Raw genomic sequence first — 15,977 nt, 5'->3', positions numbered from 1 at the left:
AATGAACATACATTCAGCTCCTGAATGTACCATGTTTGCACCAGCACAGCTTTTGTGCAACTGGCATGAGCAGCGGCCTAGCAGCAAGGGTGACCTTGACTTGAGTGTTATGGAGGAAGTTGGAAGAGTCTGTTGCATCAGGCTGGACCTGCTTCAGAATTTTTTTTGCTGTAGTTTGTGATTGTCATTAGATTGTATTTTAAGTGGTATACCCCATACAAGTATAAAGTTTAATTTATAAAAGCTGTAAACTTCTGATATTGTTATGTTGTTGTCCGAAAACTTTACCTGGGTATGAAGTTAGGATTGTGATGCTGGTTTGTTTTGTTTGGTGTGCAGGATGCATCTGTTAGAGAAGCATCACTCAGAACACTTGGCAACATAGCAGAAGCTCTGCATCCTAATCGCAACACATTGAATGTAATTCTTCATAGCCGTAGTGAGGTGCTGAACCAGACGCTGAATCAACTGCGTCCTCAGTACAGTAACGTTGGTCTGAACAATAGGCGACTGGATTTATATCCCATGGTTCTTCGTGTTGCAGCAGCTCTTATGTATCCTTGAGAAGTCTATGCAGAGAGGGGCAGAGAAATTTGTTTCACAAGTTGCTACAGTTGTGCATTGAACAAAATTTAAATGTCTGCTACTAACTGCATGTTAATGCTTAGTACATAATTACATGCTTTAGAGATGTAGTTCTTCTAGTCTTTAAAAGGAATGGCTTTGGATACAGAATAAAAGACTAATTTTAGGTGGATTTATGAAATATCACAGTCCTCTGGAAGGAGAATCTTGCACGAATCTTGTATAATGTTTTTATTGTTATGAAACAGTAACCATGTTTATAGATGTCTTCAAAACTGTGTTTATTTGCTGAAATGCTTCTACTTCTACATGGTGCAAAACAGGATATGTATTTACAAACTGTTGTGTACTTTAAATATATAACAAAACAAATGTCTTCAGTTTATAAGTTTATGTTATACCTCAATTTAGAAATTAGCAGTTAAATTAAAACATATGCTATTATTGTTCTTGAATTTGTTCCATATAATCTTACTTTTTAGAACTGTTTTATAGAATGTACAGAATTATTGGTTTAACTTTTTCCCCAGAAAATCCTCATCAGTAATGGAATTATGATTTTTTTCAATTGTAGATTGCAAGTATTTCACTTGGAAATACTATTTTCAAGTTTAGATCTAGTTTCAGTTTGAGTTACAAGACTCCTTGACTGAGTTACAGTAAATTGCCACCATCCATCGCAGCAGAAGAAAGAGTGTCTGTGCTGAAGATCTGTTTCGACAGGGTATACAACGCTGCAGCTGCAGTGGCAGGGGACAGCAGTCCCGAGGAATGTCTTGGTGACATCAGCAACTGTGTGGATGTGGGATGGACTGACCATATGACTCTCATCCTGGGTTGCCTAAGTAAATGGCCTGCTTATCCTTGGAAATAGGAGATGATTTCTAATTGAAATGACATTTTGTGTTCCAAACCATTAATGGAAAGGAATTAAAAGTGAAAGGATTATATTGAATACAACATTGAAATTATTACGGAGATTTTCTCATTCTAGAGTGTTGTTATATGTGTTGTATATTCTAATTTTTAAATTTGTAGATAGCCAACAGGAAGACGGGATTCTGAACTTCATCATAACAAGCATTCCCTGAATTTAATCTACCCTTATGTTATGATATTGTCATTACCCTCCTAGCCAGGCCAAGTAATCCAAGTCTTCCTCCAAACTGCAAAATCGGTTTTGGCTAAAGCTCACACCAGTTTACAGAAACTTGGGAATGATTTTTGTTCCTTTTTTGAGAGGGTGGGGCACATCTCGCTGCAGTGCATCATACACACCTTATATCATCTGCAAGTTTATGGGATGTGATTGCAAGTTTTGAATTTGTGTACCTTGCTATGGAATGAACAGCAAAATTATGAAGATCAGAAACTTGAATTTTAATTGTAAAGTTTATGTAAAGGAAACTAGGACCAGCCTAAGCAGTTTATCTTGTATAATGATGGTCTGAAAGTTGAATTGAAGTTTTACCACACTTTTAGACAATTTTGGAAGTTTTTTAATCTGTGATGAGTTCTGTGTCCTTGACGAGTTGTTTTATTTATAATTTAGATACCTTGGTCCAGCAGCTTCTCTTGGACTCTGTATCTCCAGCCACACTCGATGACATCTTTACACTTTTGGAGCCATGGCTAATTAAGAAAAACTGTCACCAGAGGGCAGCTTCTATTAACACTCTCCATTCCATTCTGCAATGCTACTTGGGCAATGTAAACTTTGGCTATGAGGTGACTACCAATCATTTCATGTTTTTAAGCAATATGTGTATATGTATATATATATATATATATATATATATATAAGTGGAAGATATTTTGCTCTAAGAGAGATTTCATGATTTTATTTATTAAACGATGTATTGTTACTGACTTACATTGTACTATGTATGTTTCTGGCACATTCAGAATGACATGATTGGGTAGTGTGAAGATAGTTTTCTATACGTAAAACTTGTGTTTGTCTTCTTTCCATGCCTTTTGCTGTAAATTAAAATGGTACTATTGCAAAATAAGCTAGTTTTATGTTTCCCTCTGATGGTTTCCTCCTGAAGAAAGCACTGCTATTTTAACTGCCAGTTTAATATTTCCAGGCTCCTAGCAAGTTTAGCCAATCAGGCCTGATTCTGGGACAGGTGGTGCCTCGATGTACAGATCCTTGCATGGCAGTGAGGCAGGAGGCTATCGACTGTGTGCGATTGGTACTTTATTTGGCAGCACTTTATGAAGGTCATGTGGTAGATCATGATAATGACCATGCAAGTGATCTTTCACAAATCCGTGAAAAGGTTCATACTGAAGATCCAAATGAATTGTTCAAAGTTACAAATGAATTGGCAAAGGTAAGTAAGTAGTCAGTAAAGAAGACTACAAGAATATCTCAGTCAGGATAGCTAGTGACCTGGCTAAGATTCTGACTGGCTGTATCCTAAATGTAAGACTAGTATGTTATTGCAACTTGAACCTGCTTGATAAACTGTTTTCCTAAGGTCCATTATAATGATATTTTATCACCATTTTATAGGTATTCCAAGTAAAGGTCTCCCAGCAGTTGTAAAACAGTAGGACATTTAGAATGAATAGGGGGAAACAAGAAATATTTAATGTACATGCTGTGACAGGGACAAATTTATATTCAGTGTTTTAATTTTGTTGCATGGTTTTTACATAATTTTTACAATTTATATATTTCTTATGAAACTTAAATTTTATTTGTATTATTATTTGTAATAATGAATTAATCACAAACACTACAGAAATGCTAATCATACTATCATTTGTTATATTAACCTTCTTCGTATAAAATAATGCAATTTATTATTGGTTAATATTATTACTTTGCACATAAGAACATATATAATTATTTGGATGTGTGTATTACTGACATGTTTATTTTTGATTTGCAGATAATATGTACAAGGTTACCTCATTTTCAACGTATACATTTCTTGGAGAGCCTTGTGAATGGTCTCGAAGATGTGGAGCCATACAGCTCAAGTGGTGCCAGTGTGGTGCTTACGGTTCTGCTCAAATCTCATGGCGGAGAGCTGTATCACCAAGTCGGTGACATACTAAGTAAGAAAATTCTTGTTTGAAATATGGACTTGATTGATAACATCATGCATTGATATTTGCAGTTGATTTTGATGGAATGATAAAAGGATTGTGAACTGAATTGTAGCAAATTATGCAGTTTGCACCTGTCAGTTTGGTCCATGATTATTCGAAGTGCATATATATTATGTTTTTTTTTCTTCTATTCTGTACTGTTCATTTTGAATGAAATCATGATGTGATGTAAATGTTTCAGATAATATTTTGGAGAGACTGGTGAACATCCAGTGTGCCCAGACCCGCATGGGCAGTGTACGGGCAATACAAGCTCTAGCTCATCACCACCCCAAGGCTGTAGTGACAGGGCTTCTACACCAGCCACTGCCGTATGACACGTGAGTTAACCCATGTGTTGTGACATTTGAAGTTAGTTTATTACTGTACACTGTAACATTCAACTTTTCTCCACATCAGAAAACAATCTTCTCCTTTTGCAGCAACATTTTGTTCTAGTCTGTGAGCTAAGCTATGAAAGCACATTTTTAGTGGTCTGCATAATGTTGCCATCTGGTTTGAACAATTTGAAGGTGTCACATCCTTCTTCCCTGTTTACATCAAAATATACCCATATTTATCTCTCTTGTGGGATATATCAAACAGATGACTGCAGCAGTACATTCCTGCATCTTCTGACTTGTGTTTTGAACTATTAACTCAAATTTCTTGTTAGCGTATAATGTTATTTTTTTTCTTCTAAATTATAACCATTTGCTGATAAAATAGTATTTTTTTTATTTGTGTAACTGTATTGAATAGCAGAAGCTCAGGAAATTTCAGTTTCAAGAAACCTATATTTTGCCATAATCTGTGATAAACAGTTTCCCGTAATAGTGACTTGTATGTGAATGGGTAAAACTTTATATTTATTTAGTGTGTGACAGAATACTTTATGCTAGAGGAACCAGACCTTGTAAGGCTTCAAATTTCTTTCAATTAAATCATGTGCATGCACACCATATTACAGAACTTAACAAACTTTGAAAGAGGATTGATGGAGTAATCGAGAAGATTAAATTTAATATCATCTACATATCTCAGTTTGTGAAATATGTTTTTAGGTCTGTGGTTGAGTGTTGGTCAGTATTGGCTCAAGATCCTGCCCTGTCTGCAGACATTATTGAGCACTTCCTGCAACTTATGAATAATGCAGCACTGTATGATGAGCAGACAGACAGGGAAAAACTGAGGATAGCAGCTTTGCAGCCACTTGCTGTGAGTAATTATAAATATAATAGCATTAATGACCGTGCCTTGCTGAAAACATTTCAGGTTCAGTTCTGGAGAGCAGTTCAAGTCATGCAGTTGGGTCCATTGACATATGCATTTTTATTTACTTGTTAAATTGCTGTCATGTTCCTAAATGTGCGAAGTTGTTTGCTGATACCAGTAGATGTAAAGTTATGTTTACTGTGTTTTCAGAATGTATTTGTTGTTTAAAAAGTGAATGAACACAATTACGGCAAACATTTTGTTACACATGACCTTTTTATTTTGTTCTGTTTCATTTAGACCAGAAAAGTCAACCTAGAACAAACATAATAAAAAAGAAAGGTTGCATATGATGCAGTTTTGATCGTAATTCATAAATTCCACTCTGGGATGCATATAAATATGATTATTAGTTATTGTACACTTCTGTGTTGCTGTCCATAATAATTTTTGCAGGCTATCAGTGCGATGCAAGAAATGTTCCGGCTCGCCACAATGCAAGAGATTGCTGTCAAGAGGTTTCCAGAACTGTTTTCTACTATGCTAATTGTGCTCAGTTGCTATATTGGTACTTCACCTCCACAGCATACAAAGGGCAAGAAAGACAAGTCAGTCTTTGTTCCTAACCAAAATGCATATAAGCTGAATCCAGCAAGGTATGGGAAATTGGTACTTATCTACTTGATAGACTGAGTTTGTGATGTCAGGAGGGCAATGAAACTAATTTCTTTACACAAATATAAGATGACCTGAACATAAAATGATCCACTTCTGGAAACCTAGCTTGTTTCCCAGTTTTTTCATATTCATTGTTGCAGGTCATGTAAATTTCAGTTTAAACCTGAGTGTAAAATTACCACAGGTGTTGTGTAGAATATATATCAAAAATAAATACAGGTTACAATTCTCCGCTCATCCTGTGAGCTATGTAGGTTTTATGACAGTTCAGTGACACCTGTTATAGAAAGTATAAAATAGTTTGCCATTTAAACAAGTGTGATATCCTAAATCCTCATGATTGGTTAAGTCTTATGCTGAGTCTCAAATTGCTTTTGTGTAGAATAATGACATTTGAGCTGCCCCTTCATCTTGATCCATTGTTGCACATATTCTTCTATTATGACGGAATGGAATGCTGCTTCTGAGTCATTACTATTTTCTTAAATATTATATGATTTATATTTAAAATATGGGCCATAACCACAATGCACTTAAGAAATTTGTGTTGCTATAGGTCCTGTCTAATCTGCTAATGTCTTCCCACTTCTTCTTGTGATCTGGGAGGCACTGTTTGGTAACACTACTTTCTCTTCAGCGCTCACTTTTTATCCTCAGTGAAGTCAGTTAGCACTTTGTCCCACTGGTGATTACAATTTTCATCCAGATTAGTAAAATAAAATAAAGTCAATTCCAATCACTGTTTGGCATGAAGCTGCTCAATCACGTAGTCATATGATCCAGCAAATTTCAATCGAGCATTGTTACGTGTTGCTGTATTAGACTGTCAGTCTAGTATTTGGTGGATCTAATAACATGGATTCACATTCTGTTTGAATTTCACTGCGTGCAAAATTCTTTAAATAAGATGGTTAAAAGTCTGATGTGTGAACTTACATCTTTATCATTTCAGAGTTGCAGTAGAAGCATTTAAATCATTCTTGCTATGTTCAAAGTGTGAGCATGTAGCAGAAGCAATGCTCCAGTGCACGCACGTGGGTATTGGTGATAGCCTTGCTTCTTTCATTGAGATGATTCCTGCTATTACAAAGTAAGCTGCCAGAATATGCTGTTTAAGCAATAAAGGTGTTTTTGTTATTCAAGGTTCTTATGGAGGGAAAATGTTGGTTGTAGTCTTCTGGGCTTTGATGCTGTGTAGTGTTCTAGTTGGGTACATCTTTTACTTGGAAGTTTTGGTAATCACCTACAAGGTTACACAATGTCATAACCCAGAAGACTGCAGTCAATAAGATTTTTGTGTCTTATAGACAGGAAAATAGTATCTTGGTATCTGGTGGTTGGAAAATGACTGAACTATGAATATTAGAATTGAATGTCTGAAGTGAAGGGAAAAATGTATATTAATTCACATTAGTTTTTGCATGTGAGGAATTTCACTTTTGTTCATTTAGGACTTTTGTTATTTTTGTGGTTTCAGAGCTCTGTGTTACCGCATGCCTCAGTCCATGCCTCGACTTGTGACCTGCCTGAACCAGTATGTCACCAGTTCTTTGGAACCACAGAGAATAGTAGTTGCTGCTTTTTATGCAGAGGTTTGTTTTCACACTATTCACTTCATGTTAACATGGTTGTTTCACTTGAGTGAGGACCATAGTAATATAAAAGTGGATAAATAGATCAGAAGATCTTTCTTTTAAGTAGTTCATGCTGAAGTATAACTTTTATATTCTTAATTTGCCTGGAAATATTAGTAACTAAATTCACTGGTCTATAATCAGAACTAATGAACTTGTTACTGGATACGAGTTTACTCCTGCAATTCAAAGCCGTACTTGTCTTTTCTTTCTTGTAGTCTAGTTTAGTAACATGTACAGCAAGCAGAAACGTAAATAGATCAACTTTCTATATAAATTCACGGCTTCTCCATTAAGTCAGCTCTGGCAAATGAAATATGGTATGAGTTAAAACTCTGTGTGCATGGTTGCTTGTCACAGATGATAATTTCATTTACATTGATGATGTCCTTACATCATCACTCTAGATGTAAGCTGATACTTGACTGGTTTTAACAACGAATTTCCGTTCAATTCCTTTTGATTTTGATGAAAATGAATCACTGATGTGTCTGTGACTGCTACAGCAGTGTCTTTGTACTTAACCAATTGGAAATTATTCACAAACATTTAAGTATAGATGGAAGTGAGTCGAACAGTAGAAGTATATACATATATTTTCTGTAACTTTTATTGAGTTTGAATGCTTTTGGGATGTCCATCACATGGTGATGTCCTTGGTTGCTTTGTGAAGTTAATTTGAGGTATACAGTGAAACCTCTATCCATCGTTCCCGGAACTATCGTTTTCCCGGATGCATCGTCCGTTTTGTTCGGTCCCGAATACATTCCATATAAAATAATGTTACATTTTCCCGCTTCTATCGTTCCTCGAACTATCGTTTTATCGCATCGATCGTTCAAAAATCTTAGTCCCGGCCCACAATTTTCCCGCAATGATCGTTCCTGAGAATTTAAAATGCTGGGTTTTGAGATAAATTATTACCGAAAGACGCACAATGTTTTTGGAATACGCAGTAGCGGTAACCTGTTATATCGCCCAACCAGCACATTCTTTTGGAATGAGGGTCAGCGGTGCAGGGGTGATAGTTGGAGTGAATGGCGGTGCCCATTGTCAGAAATTTTACGATTTTAATTAGGGTGCACTCATATTTCGTTCCAGCGATGCCAGATGGCATGTACAGTGTGAATTTCTTCACAAATGCTTTTATTATAAGTACAAAGGAAAGGCTGGCGGCACTTTTCATTCTTCTGGTTCATCTCGTTTCCAGCGGTTCAGGGTCTTCTACAGCTACGTTTCGTTGAGTTCGGCAGTAATAGTATTTCCATTCTTCCTGTTATTGTCAGCAAAGGGGGTTGGAGTGGTGAGGAAGACGAAGACGACGAATGCGAGCCCGAAGCTTTGCCGAGTTTTGCCGAAGCACACGCTGCATTGGCGAAAGTGAAGTCGTTCTTTTATGCGCTTAATATTAGTGAACGTGACGAGGAAAACATTTTGAACGTGGAAAGTGCTCTGTTTGGTCTAAAACGTAAAGTTTCGACAAACCAGTTGTCCATTAAAGACTTTTTTGGTAAAAAGAAGCAACTTTGAAAGAGAAACATTGTTTTTTTTTAAATTTCTAATGCTTTCCCGCATCTATCGTTTTCCCGCATTCATCGTTTTTGTTTCCCACCCCCGCCGAAAACGATGCATCGAGGTTTCACTGTATACATATTGATTTTTTACCCATGAAATAAATAAAAATTTTGCAATTGTGCATCATGACTTTATCAGAACATATAGCAACAAGATAGATGTATTTGATCAGAGCAAAAATTGTAGTAAATGTAGTAATTCTGAACAGGTAAACAATTTTGAATACTTTGGTTTTTGTATTTTTAGTATGGAAATAAATAAAGATTTAGAAGAAAATATAATAAAATGAATGGGGTGCTGAAGAAACATTACAATACACAAATGGGTGCAATTGAGACTATAATGTGGGTTCAGAAACAAGCTTAATATGTTGAACTGGTTGTTGGACCTGTACATTTAGGGATAAGAAGATTGAAGCGTCACAAATGACATTCTTATGTGGTCTCAAAAGACAGACAGACAGTGAAGTGAGAATATGAGAAATTTACTTGATGTTAACAAAATGACCAGTGACTTTAAGGAATATCAGGAGAAATGGTGAAGTCATGTTTACTTGATGCCAGCCTGTAGATTACCAAGAAGAGATTTTAACTACCAACCTTGAGGAAAGTATAATTTAGGAAGACCATGACTGTGATGGTCTAGTGGGGCTAAATCTTATAATAAAGAATAAAGTAAAAAAAATTACATTAGTGATGTCAGTAGAAGAAAGGTGTTTAATCTTGCACTGTTGTTATTCTGTATCGTTATGATATAAGATAACAAGTAAACTGTATTGCCTTTTTTTATGTGTTCAAACATTTTCCATGTTGTTGAATTGCAGTTAGTTTCTTTGAATGCCAATGGACAAGCTGTGTTATTGGAGAGCATTGTGAGCAATCTCTTGAGTTGTTTGAATGATCCATCTCCTGTGGTAAGACAACTTTGTCTTAAGGGCTTGGCTTCTGTGTCTCATCTTGCAGAAGAGCAGGTGAGAATCTTGCATCTTAGATATGTTAAGTTTTTTTTTCTTTTTTCCTGGAAGGTAACTTACTGGTACTCACATGTGTTGAAGGGACAGTACTGTTTGTTATTTGGCAAAAATAAAACATATATCAAATTCAACATATTATTAAAAGGTGAACCATAAACATTAATAAAAAGTAAACATATCTTTAGACAAGTCTTTTGATTAGTGAAGAAAGGTGTCAACATTAGATGTTATTGTATGCCTCCAGGAAAAAATCAACTTGTATGTAGTTAAAATGCTTCACTCTCAGTTAATAGTTTGAGTTATGTAGAAATTAGTGTCTTAGCAAGATATTCACATGTGGAATTTCATTTTAGTGGTGTTGAAGCTTCATGTTTTATTACCAATTATTGAGTAAGTAATTAGATTTGTAAGTATGTATGAGGACAGATTTTCATTTTCATGAATTACTAATCTTTTGGTAAAATTAATCCAGCTGTTTTTTCTTAAACTCTTTATGGGAAAAAAGTTAATAACTTTGATTAGTAAACCATTTGAATTGTGCTTGTCATAATTAATGAGTTGCAATGATTGAAAACACCAATTTTCCTTTAGAAGAATCGACATTGCCAACCTGTTTTGTCAGCACTAATCCAGGGACTGGATGACCATGATAGTAGTAACAACATTCCACTTGAAGCCATGAGAGGGTTCTCACAGATGTTACAAGTTGTGGATGTGGAGCATGTGCAAGGTGTTCAAGTATCAGTTGCACTTCGGATAAAGCCCTATTTTGAGAACGAGAATCCTAATGTACAAGAAGCTGCTTTCCGAATGTTTGGAGACTTGGCAAAATTTGGAGGAACTAATTCCAAAGGAGCATTTCAAGAACAAGTCACCAGCAACTTGGTGTGTCTTCTACTTCACTTGGATGACAGCAGCAAAACTGTGGTCAAGGTATATTATTTCCATGGTTTTTAAGATTTTTTATGCTCTAACATAGGCACCCTGGTTCCATTGTTGAAGCAGTGAAGAGTAAGTTCATTTTTGGAAAACTTTTTTATGCACTGAGACCAGTTTTTGGAACACACTTGCAACAGTGAGATCAAGGTCATTGTTGTAATAAATTGTTGCAGTAGTAGGAAGTAAGGTTATTGTCGGGGTGTATTATTATAACAGAGAGAACAGAGGTCATCATTGACTCCATGACCTCAAACCTTTTTTATTGCAAGTTACCTTAGGCATTTGTTATTCCTTTCAAGTAAGAGTGATCTATGTCCAATTTTTTGTGCTGTGGTTATTGTGTAAACATGAACCTGGACCTGAACCTGATGAGACCTAGATGTACATGGGAAGTTTTATTAGAATGGGCCTCTGAGAAATACAGTATGATTTATGATCATATTTAATGTAGTGTTCTTGTGAGCATTGTGATGGACTTCTGACTTTCATAAAAGCATAAATACAATAATTTCTTGACCAGCTGAGTAACCATCAGTTTTTTGAGGAAGATTATGTACCTGTAGTTTGTTTGTAACATAGTTATTTGTAGAAGATAACTGTTACATCTTCTCTGATGCTTTGTAGGTAATGCTTGTGAAGTTTTATTCTCTTCAGATATTCTAGCTATGATATTGCTGCTGATATTCAGAATATATTTTATGCAGCTCTCATCATGATAGAAAAGTAGTGAAAGTAGAGTTTCTCCAAAACTCCATATTTGTTTCATTAAAAGTAGCACTCCGTCTAAACAATTTCTTCTTTTCATCAATGGTGGTAAAGTACACATATCAGGTTGTCGTAGTGGCGACAGTCCAAACAGGAGGATATTTTATAGCTGCTTATGTATGCATGCCAATGGATTAATGAAAAGCAGACTAGATCTCATTCACTGTGCTACATCCTTCGTTTTTTGCAGGCTTGTAAGTATGCTTTGAGAGAGGCAAGTCCTCTGTTGGGAGCAGAGAAGATAAACACAATGATGCAAGACCATCTGATAGATGCTGGAAATTTGCATTACCCAGAGTTCCTGGCTGATCTTGTGAAGATAATGGTAATCTGTTTAAAATTTCATTTAGTTTTCTGTAGACTCCTGATATTCTTGAATAGATTTATGTTATCTATGAAACAAAGTCCTTTTGTTTACCCAAATTCCTTCGAGCTTTCCTTCTGTATGCTAAGAGACCATATAATACAGTGCATAAAACAATGTGTTAGTCTTCTTCTAAAAGAAGAACTTGGCATACATTATCAACTACAAAAACATAAATTATCTCCCCTTTTATTTATTAAATATACAGTGTTCTGTGAAACATGTGCTAGACTTCAGAATATTATATTATATGAGTCATTTTGAGTAAAAATTTCTGTATCATTGTGTTTGATTATGAACCATTACACTGCTATGGGCATGTTAGTTTTACTCTGTTAACAGAACTGCAAGTGTAATATTTATTTTATTTCTTTTATTTACAAAAGATCCTACAGAGTTGTCCCATTTTTTGTCAGCTAATAACATGACTGCAGCCAGCAATATGTGAAATGTATGGCTGGATGGTATTTTTTTGTTTGTTGTAACTAGGACTAAGGAAGTAGGAATAGTTGGGGGTAAAAGGGAGAGGTGTTTACCAGGGTCAAGGTAAGCATGAAGCTTGTTGGTAAATACTGTGGAATGTTAATATAGGAACATTCTAGAGATATATATTTCTGGATTGTTATATGGAAGTTTTTGTAAGAGTTGTAGCCCACAAGGAAATGTATTTATATTCCCAGGACCAGAAATTTTGTTTATAAATAAAGGTTTATTTATAGATTTGTTTAATGACAATTTCATTAGCTTATGTAGGGTCAAATGAGAGGATGGTTAGTGAATAATAAATTATAAAGATGTGTAAGTCTTAGCCTAATTTAGGGTAGTATACTGACATTTTTCTACAGACTCAGGAGAACCATGAAGAATCTCATAGTAGCTGGTTTCTGGGTCAAGATTTTAATCTGATATGAAGCAGGTGTGCTAACCACTTGATTGTGATGCTCAGTAAATAAAGAGGAGTTATATGAGATTTTGTGCATTATAATTTTGCATAATCTCTGTCTGTAGATTACTACTTTATTATTTAATGTATTCGGTCTCTTGAAAACGTCTGTCTTCTTTAATCTAGGTTGAAGAGTTACCTGAAATTACTCCAGCTCTTGTGATGAATGCACTTGTGTACATCAAAAGCTCATGGCCAGTGATACGAGGGAATGCAGCTATGTTTATTGGTAAGTAAGTAAAGCTGTCCCACTATATGCCAAGTAGGCATTTGGGGGAGAGGAGGTACAGCTCCTACTCATTCTTGACCTCGGCACTAGATGGGGGTGAGTGATCAGCATCACGCCTTGGCTGTGCTTTACCCCCGAAAAGACCCCAGTACTCATTGAATAGGAGGCTGGGTGGGCTCCAGAACCGGTCTGGATGTAGAGGCTAGAGGAAAAATTCTCTGCCCCCGTCGGGGATCGAATCCCAGTTTTGTGTTGCAATGCATGTAATGAAATCGTTTACCCTGCCCTTCCATGAAATTTGTCTTTGAAGATTTTAATTTTTTTAAATTACATTTGCAGGTCATTTGTATGGAAATCTATCTGACTGTGACATTTCAAGCAAAGTTCCTATTGATACAGTATGTGCACGTCTCATCCAGCTCCTGCAGGATGATGATCAGGGAGTGCGAGCAAAGGTGGCAAAAGCTTTGAGCTACCTTGTTATGGTGTAGTTAATATTACGAGGTTGTGACTCACTTTGAATAAATAAAAGAACAGACTGAGACTAGGAATTATATTTTACTTACTGAGAGCTGGTGTGGTTCCTTAATCAGAAGTTAAAGTGCCTGTGATTGAGAATACATTTTATTTTACCAAAATATCCCATAGAGTTAATTTCTTTTACTTTTTTTTTTTTTGTTAAAAGTTTTCTTTCATAAAAGGCTAACATTTCCAAGTTTATTTTTAAGTTGCGTTTCATCATGTGCTCCTGGCACACTGTTTTCCAGAGCTGCTGTATTAGACATTATGAATTAGGAACAGTTAATTATTTTTTAATGATTTGCATGACTGAACTGTGTGTGCTAAGAGATATGGTCCCATACCTTCCATAGTCTTGAGTGTTAACATACATTTACAGTGTGTTACAGCTGCTCTTTAAATAAGGTTTGATTGTGTCTTTCTCAGCTGCTGGTCTGACTACCATATTTACCCAAACATAAGACTGCAGTTTGAAGTTCCTCCTGCTTTCTATGTAATACATTGTTTATATATATATATATATATATATATATATAAACCCCACACACATATTCATATCTACAAATTCATGGTTTAATTTCTTTGCCATTAATTGTATGCAAATGTTGTTATTGTGACTTTAACATGAAGCTAAACAATTACAGGGAATTATATATGGACACACCTCACTGTTGCATTTAATAGTGATCTAGGAATTATGAACTAAAAATGTAAGAATTGTGTTTCATATAAAACACCTACTTTAGTAGGTTAAACATGATATATCTTGTATGTTTCTTCCTTCCAGTATACTATACTGTAAATTGTAATTGGACAAGATATTGCTAACAACAATTATGTAAGCATTAGTTTAGGGTGTGAAAGGAGCATGTTAAGTGTGGCTTGTTCTTCAGTTTTTGATTCATATTTGTTGAAACATGTGCCACAGTTAAATTCTTGATATAACACTATAGTAAATATCCATGGTTTGGATAGAATTATGTTTAAAATGGAGTGATATTTAGTTTAAGTCTCTGAAGTAGAAGAGCTCAGATAATCCAATTGTGTAGGGAGATATCTTTGTGTTACTTGCTAGATCTTAGTATGATGAACATTATTCAAGCTAAATCATCCAGGTCCTTCTTTTGGAAGGAGGTCATATACACTGTGTGTCTGCCTGATGTGGGCAGAGCCAAGTTTGCATGTAAAATCAACTACAAAGTGTCAAGAAGAGTATTTTTGTTTTTGAAAATATTTGACAAAGTGAGTATCCAGTTTATAATAATCTGTCACCTGAAACTATGTAAGTTTTGTTTATAAGCACACGGAGTGACATTGAGTAGATGCTGTACTTGTGGCAAACATGACAGTCTACAACAGTTAAAAGATTTGTTGAGATGTGTAGAATATATCCCCATTATGATGGAGACACTACAATGCATTTGTCAACATGGTGGTTGCAATGGTAAATTTTACATTCCAATTTTTTTCCTGTCATAAATGTAGTTTATGGTTTTTTGAAGTACTGTCATTTGTGGATGACAACAAACTATGTAACCTTGATGTACTTCATGTTTGACTCATAATGTTTGGTATGAATACACTTGTGAGACTCTTTGTTAGGTCTTAAAAGGACTTACTAAAAACAATTTGAAAAGAGACTGAAATTTTATTGGCACTGTACTTTTGTAACTGGTAGTTCCCTCTTATGCTAGACCTGTTTCAAGAAAGAACTAATTTTATATAAATGAGCCCATATAACTTCCTGCATCTGCTGTAGTAACAAAAATATTGGCAGAATTTCTAGTCATGTTTTATTTAATTTTTTATTGGCAATTACTTGAATTGTAATTTTTATTTTATAGTTTCAGATGAAATAAAAATGTTATTCTTAAGTATGGTGATTGAACACTGCTTCTCAGTAAATGTGGTCATACTGAATATAGTGAAACTTTTGTTAGAAATCAAGCTGAATTTAGAAAAAAGTTATTGAAGGTCAAGTAAGTGTCTTTCTGGAAGTACATTTATAGTGTCTTGTGTTATTAAAATAATCCTCAATTTCTATCCGTAGTTCTGTAACCATTGATAATCTGACTCATGTTCATATTTGTTACATTTGTGACTGGGAATTACCTCAGGCATAATATCCTGAGGTATAGACATATTGTCTCTGGGCACTGTATATATTTGCATACCATGGGAAGTGTGCCTCTGCACAGAAAATGTTAAAATATTAAAATGTGTATAAAAACTAGAAACGATCAATCAGGTTCTCAAGGACTGTGTTCCACGGCATTTCTTAATTAATTAAATGCTGTGTCTTGTTTTGATTGTCTGTTTATTTAGTGCTTTTGGAGATAGATTTAAACCATACTAAAACAACTTTGATATCTTTGGTTACACCAGTCATAGTATTCATGTCTTATATATTCTGATACCCCACCTGTTATAATTTAAGCTGACATAATGGTTTT

General features: G+C 35.2%; 1 protein-coding gene across 3 annotated transcripts in view; it reads left to right on the top strand.

Annotated features, from left to right (window-relative positions):
• c11.1 (maestro heat like repeat family protein c11.1) overlaps window positions 1-15,567 on the top strand; it is a 30,536-nt gene extending 14,969 nt beyond the window's left edge. For 2 of the 3 annotated variants that reach the window (XM_087349519.1, XM_087349520.1), the window contains 15 exons: window positions 340-554; window positions 1,246-1,430; window positions 2,138-2,313; window positions 2,676-2,924; window positions 3,489-3,657; window positions 3,893-4,031; window positions 4,755-4,908; window positions 5,362-5,561; window positions 6,536-6,673; window positions 7,061-7,175; window positions 9,616-9,762; window positions 10,357-10,698; window positions 11,660-11,794; window positions 12,903-13,005; window positions 13,345-15,567. In XM_087349519.1, coding sequence (XP_087205645.1) covers window positions 340-554; window positions 1,246-1,430; window positions 2,138-2,313; window positions 2,676-2,924; window positions 3,489-3,657; window positions 3,893-4,031; window positions 4,755-4,908; window positions 5,362-5,561; window positions 6,536-6,673; window positions 7,061-7,175; window positions 9,616-9,762; window positions 10,357-10,698; window positions 11,660-11,794; window positions 12,903-13,005; window positions 13,345-13,496 — 2,619 coding nt within the window. In that variant the 3' untranslated portion in view covers window positions 13,497-15,567. The remainder of the gene's footprint in view (window positions 1-339; window positions 555-1,245; window positions 1,431-2,137; window positions 2,314-2,675; window positions 2,925-3,488; window positions 3,658-3,892; window positions 4,032-4,754; window positions 4,909-5,361; window positions 5,562-6,535; window positions 6,674-7,060; window positions 7,176-9,615; window positions 9,763-10,356; window positions 10,699-11,659; window positions 11,795-12,902; window positions 13,006-13,344) is intronic. The other variant, XM_087349521.1, reaches the window with a different exon arrangement.
• Window positions 15,568-15,977: the final 410 nt, after the last annotated feature.

Source organism: Zootermopsis nevadensis, unplaced genomic scaffold (assembly GCF_977971745.1).
Source record: "Zootermopsis nevadensis isolate Lab colony 2312 unplaced genomic scaffold, Znev_1.0 Znev_ptg000016l, whole genome shotgun sequence".
Taxonomy (NCBI): Eukaryota; Metazoa; Arthropoda; class Insecta; order Blattodea; family Termopsidae; genus Zootermopsis; species Zootermopsis nevadensis.
Note: the sequence above shows the minus strand (reverse complement) of the source record. Positions and strands in the feature narration are given on the sequence as shown.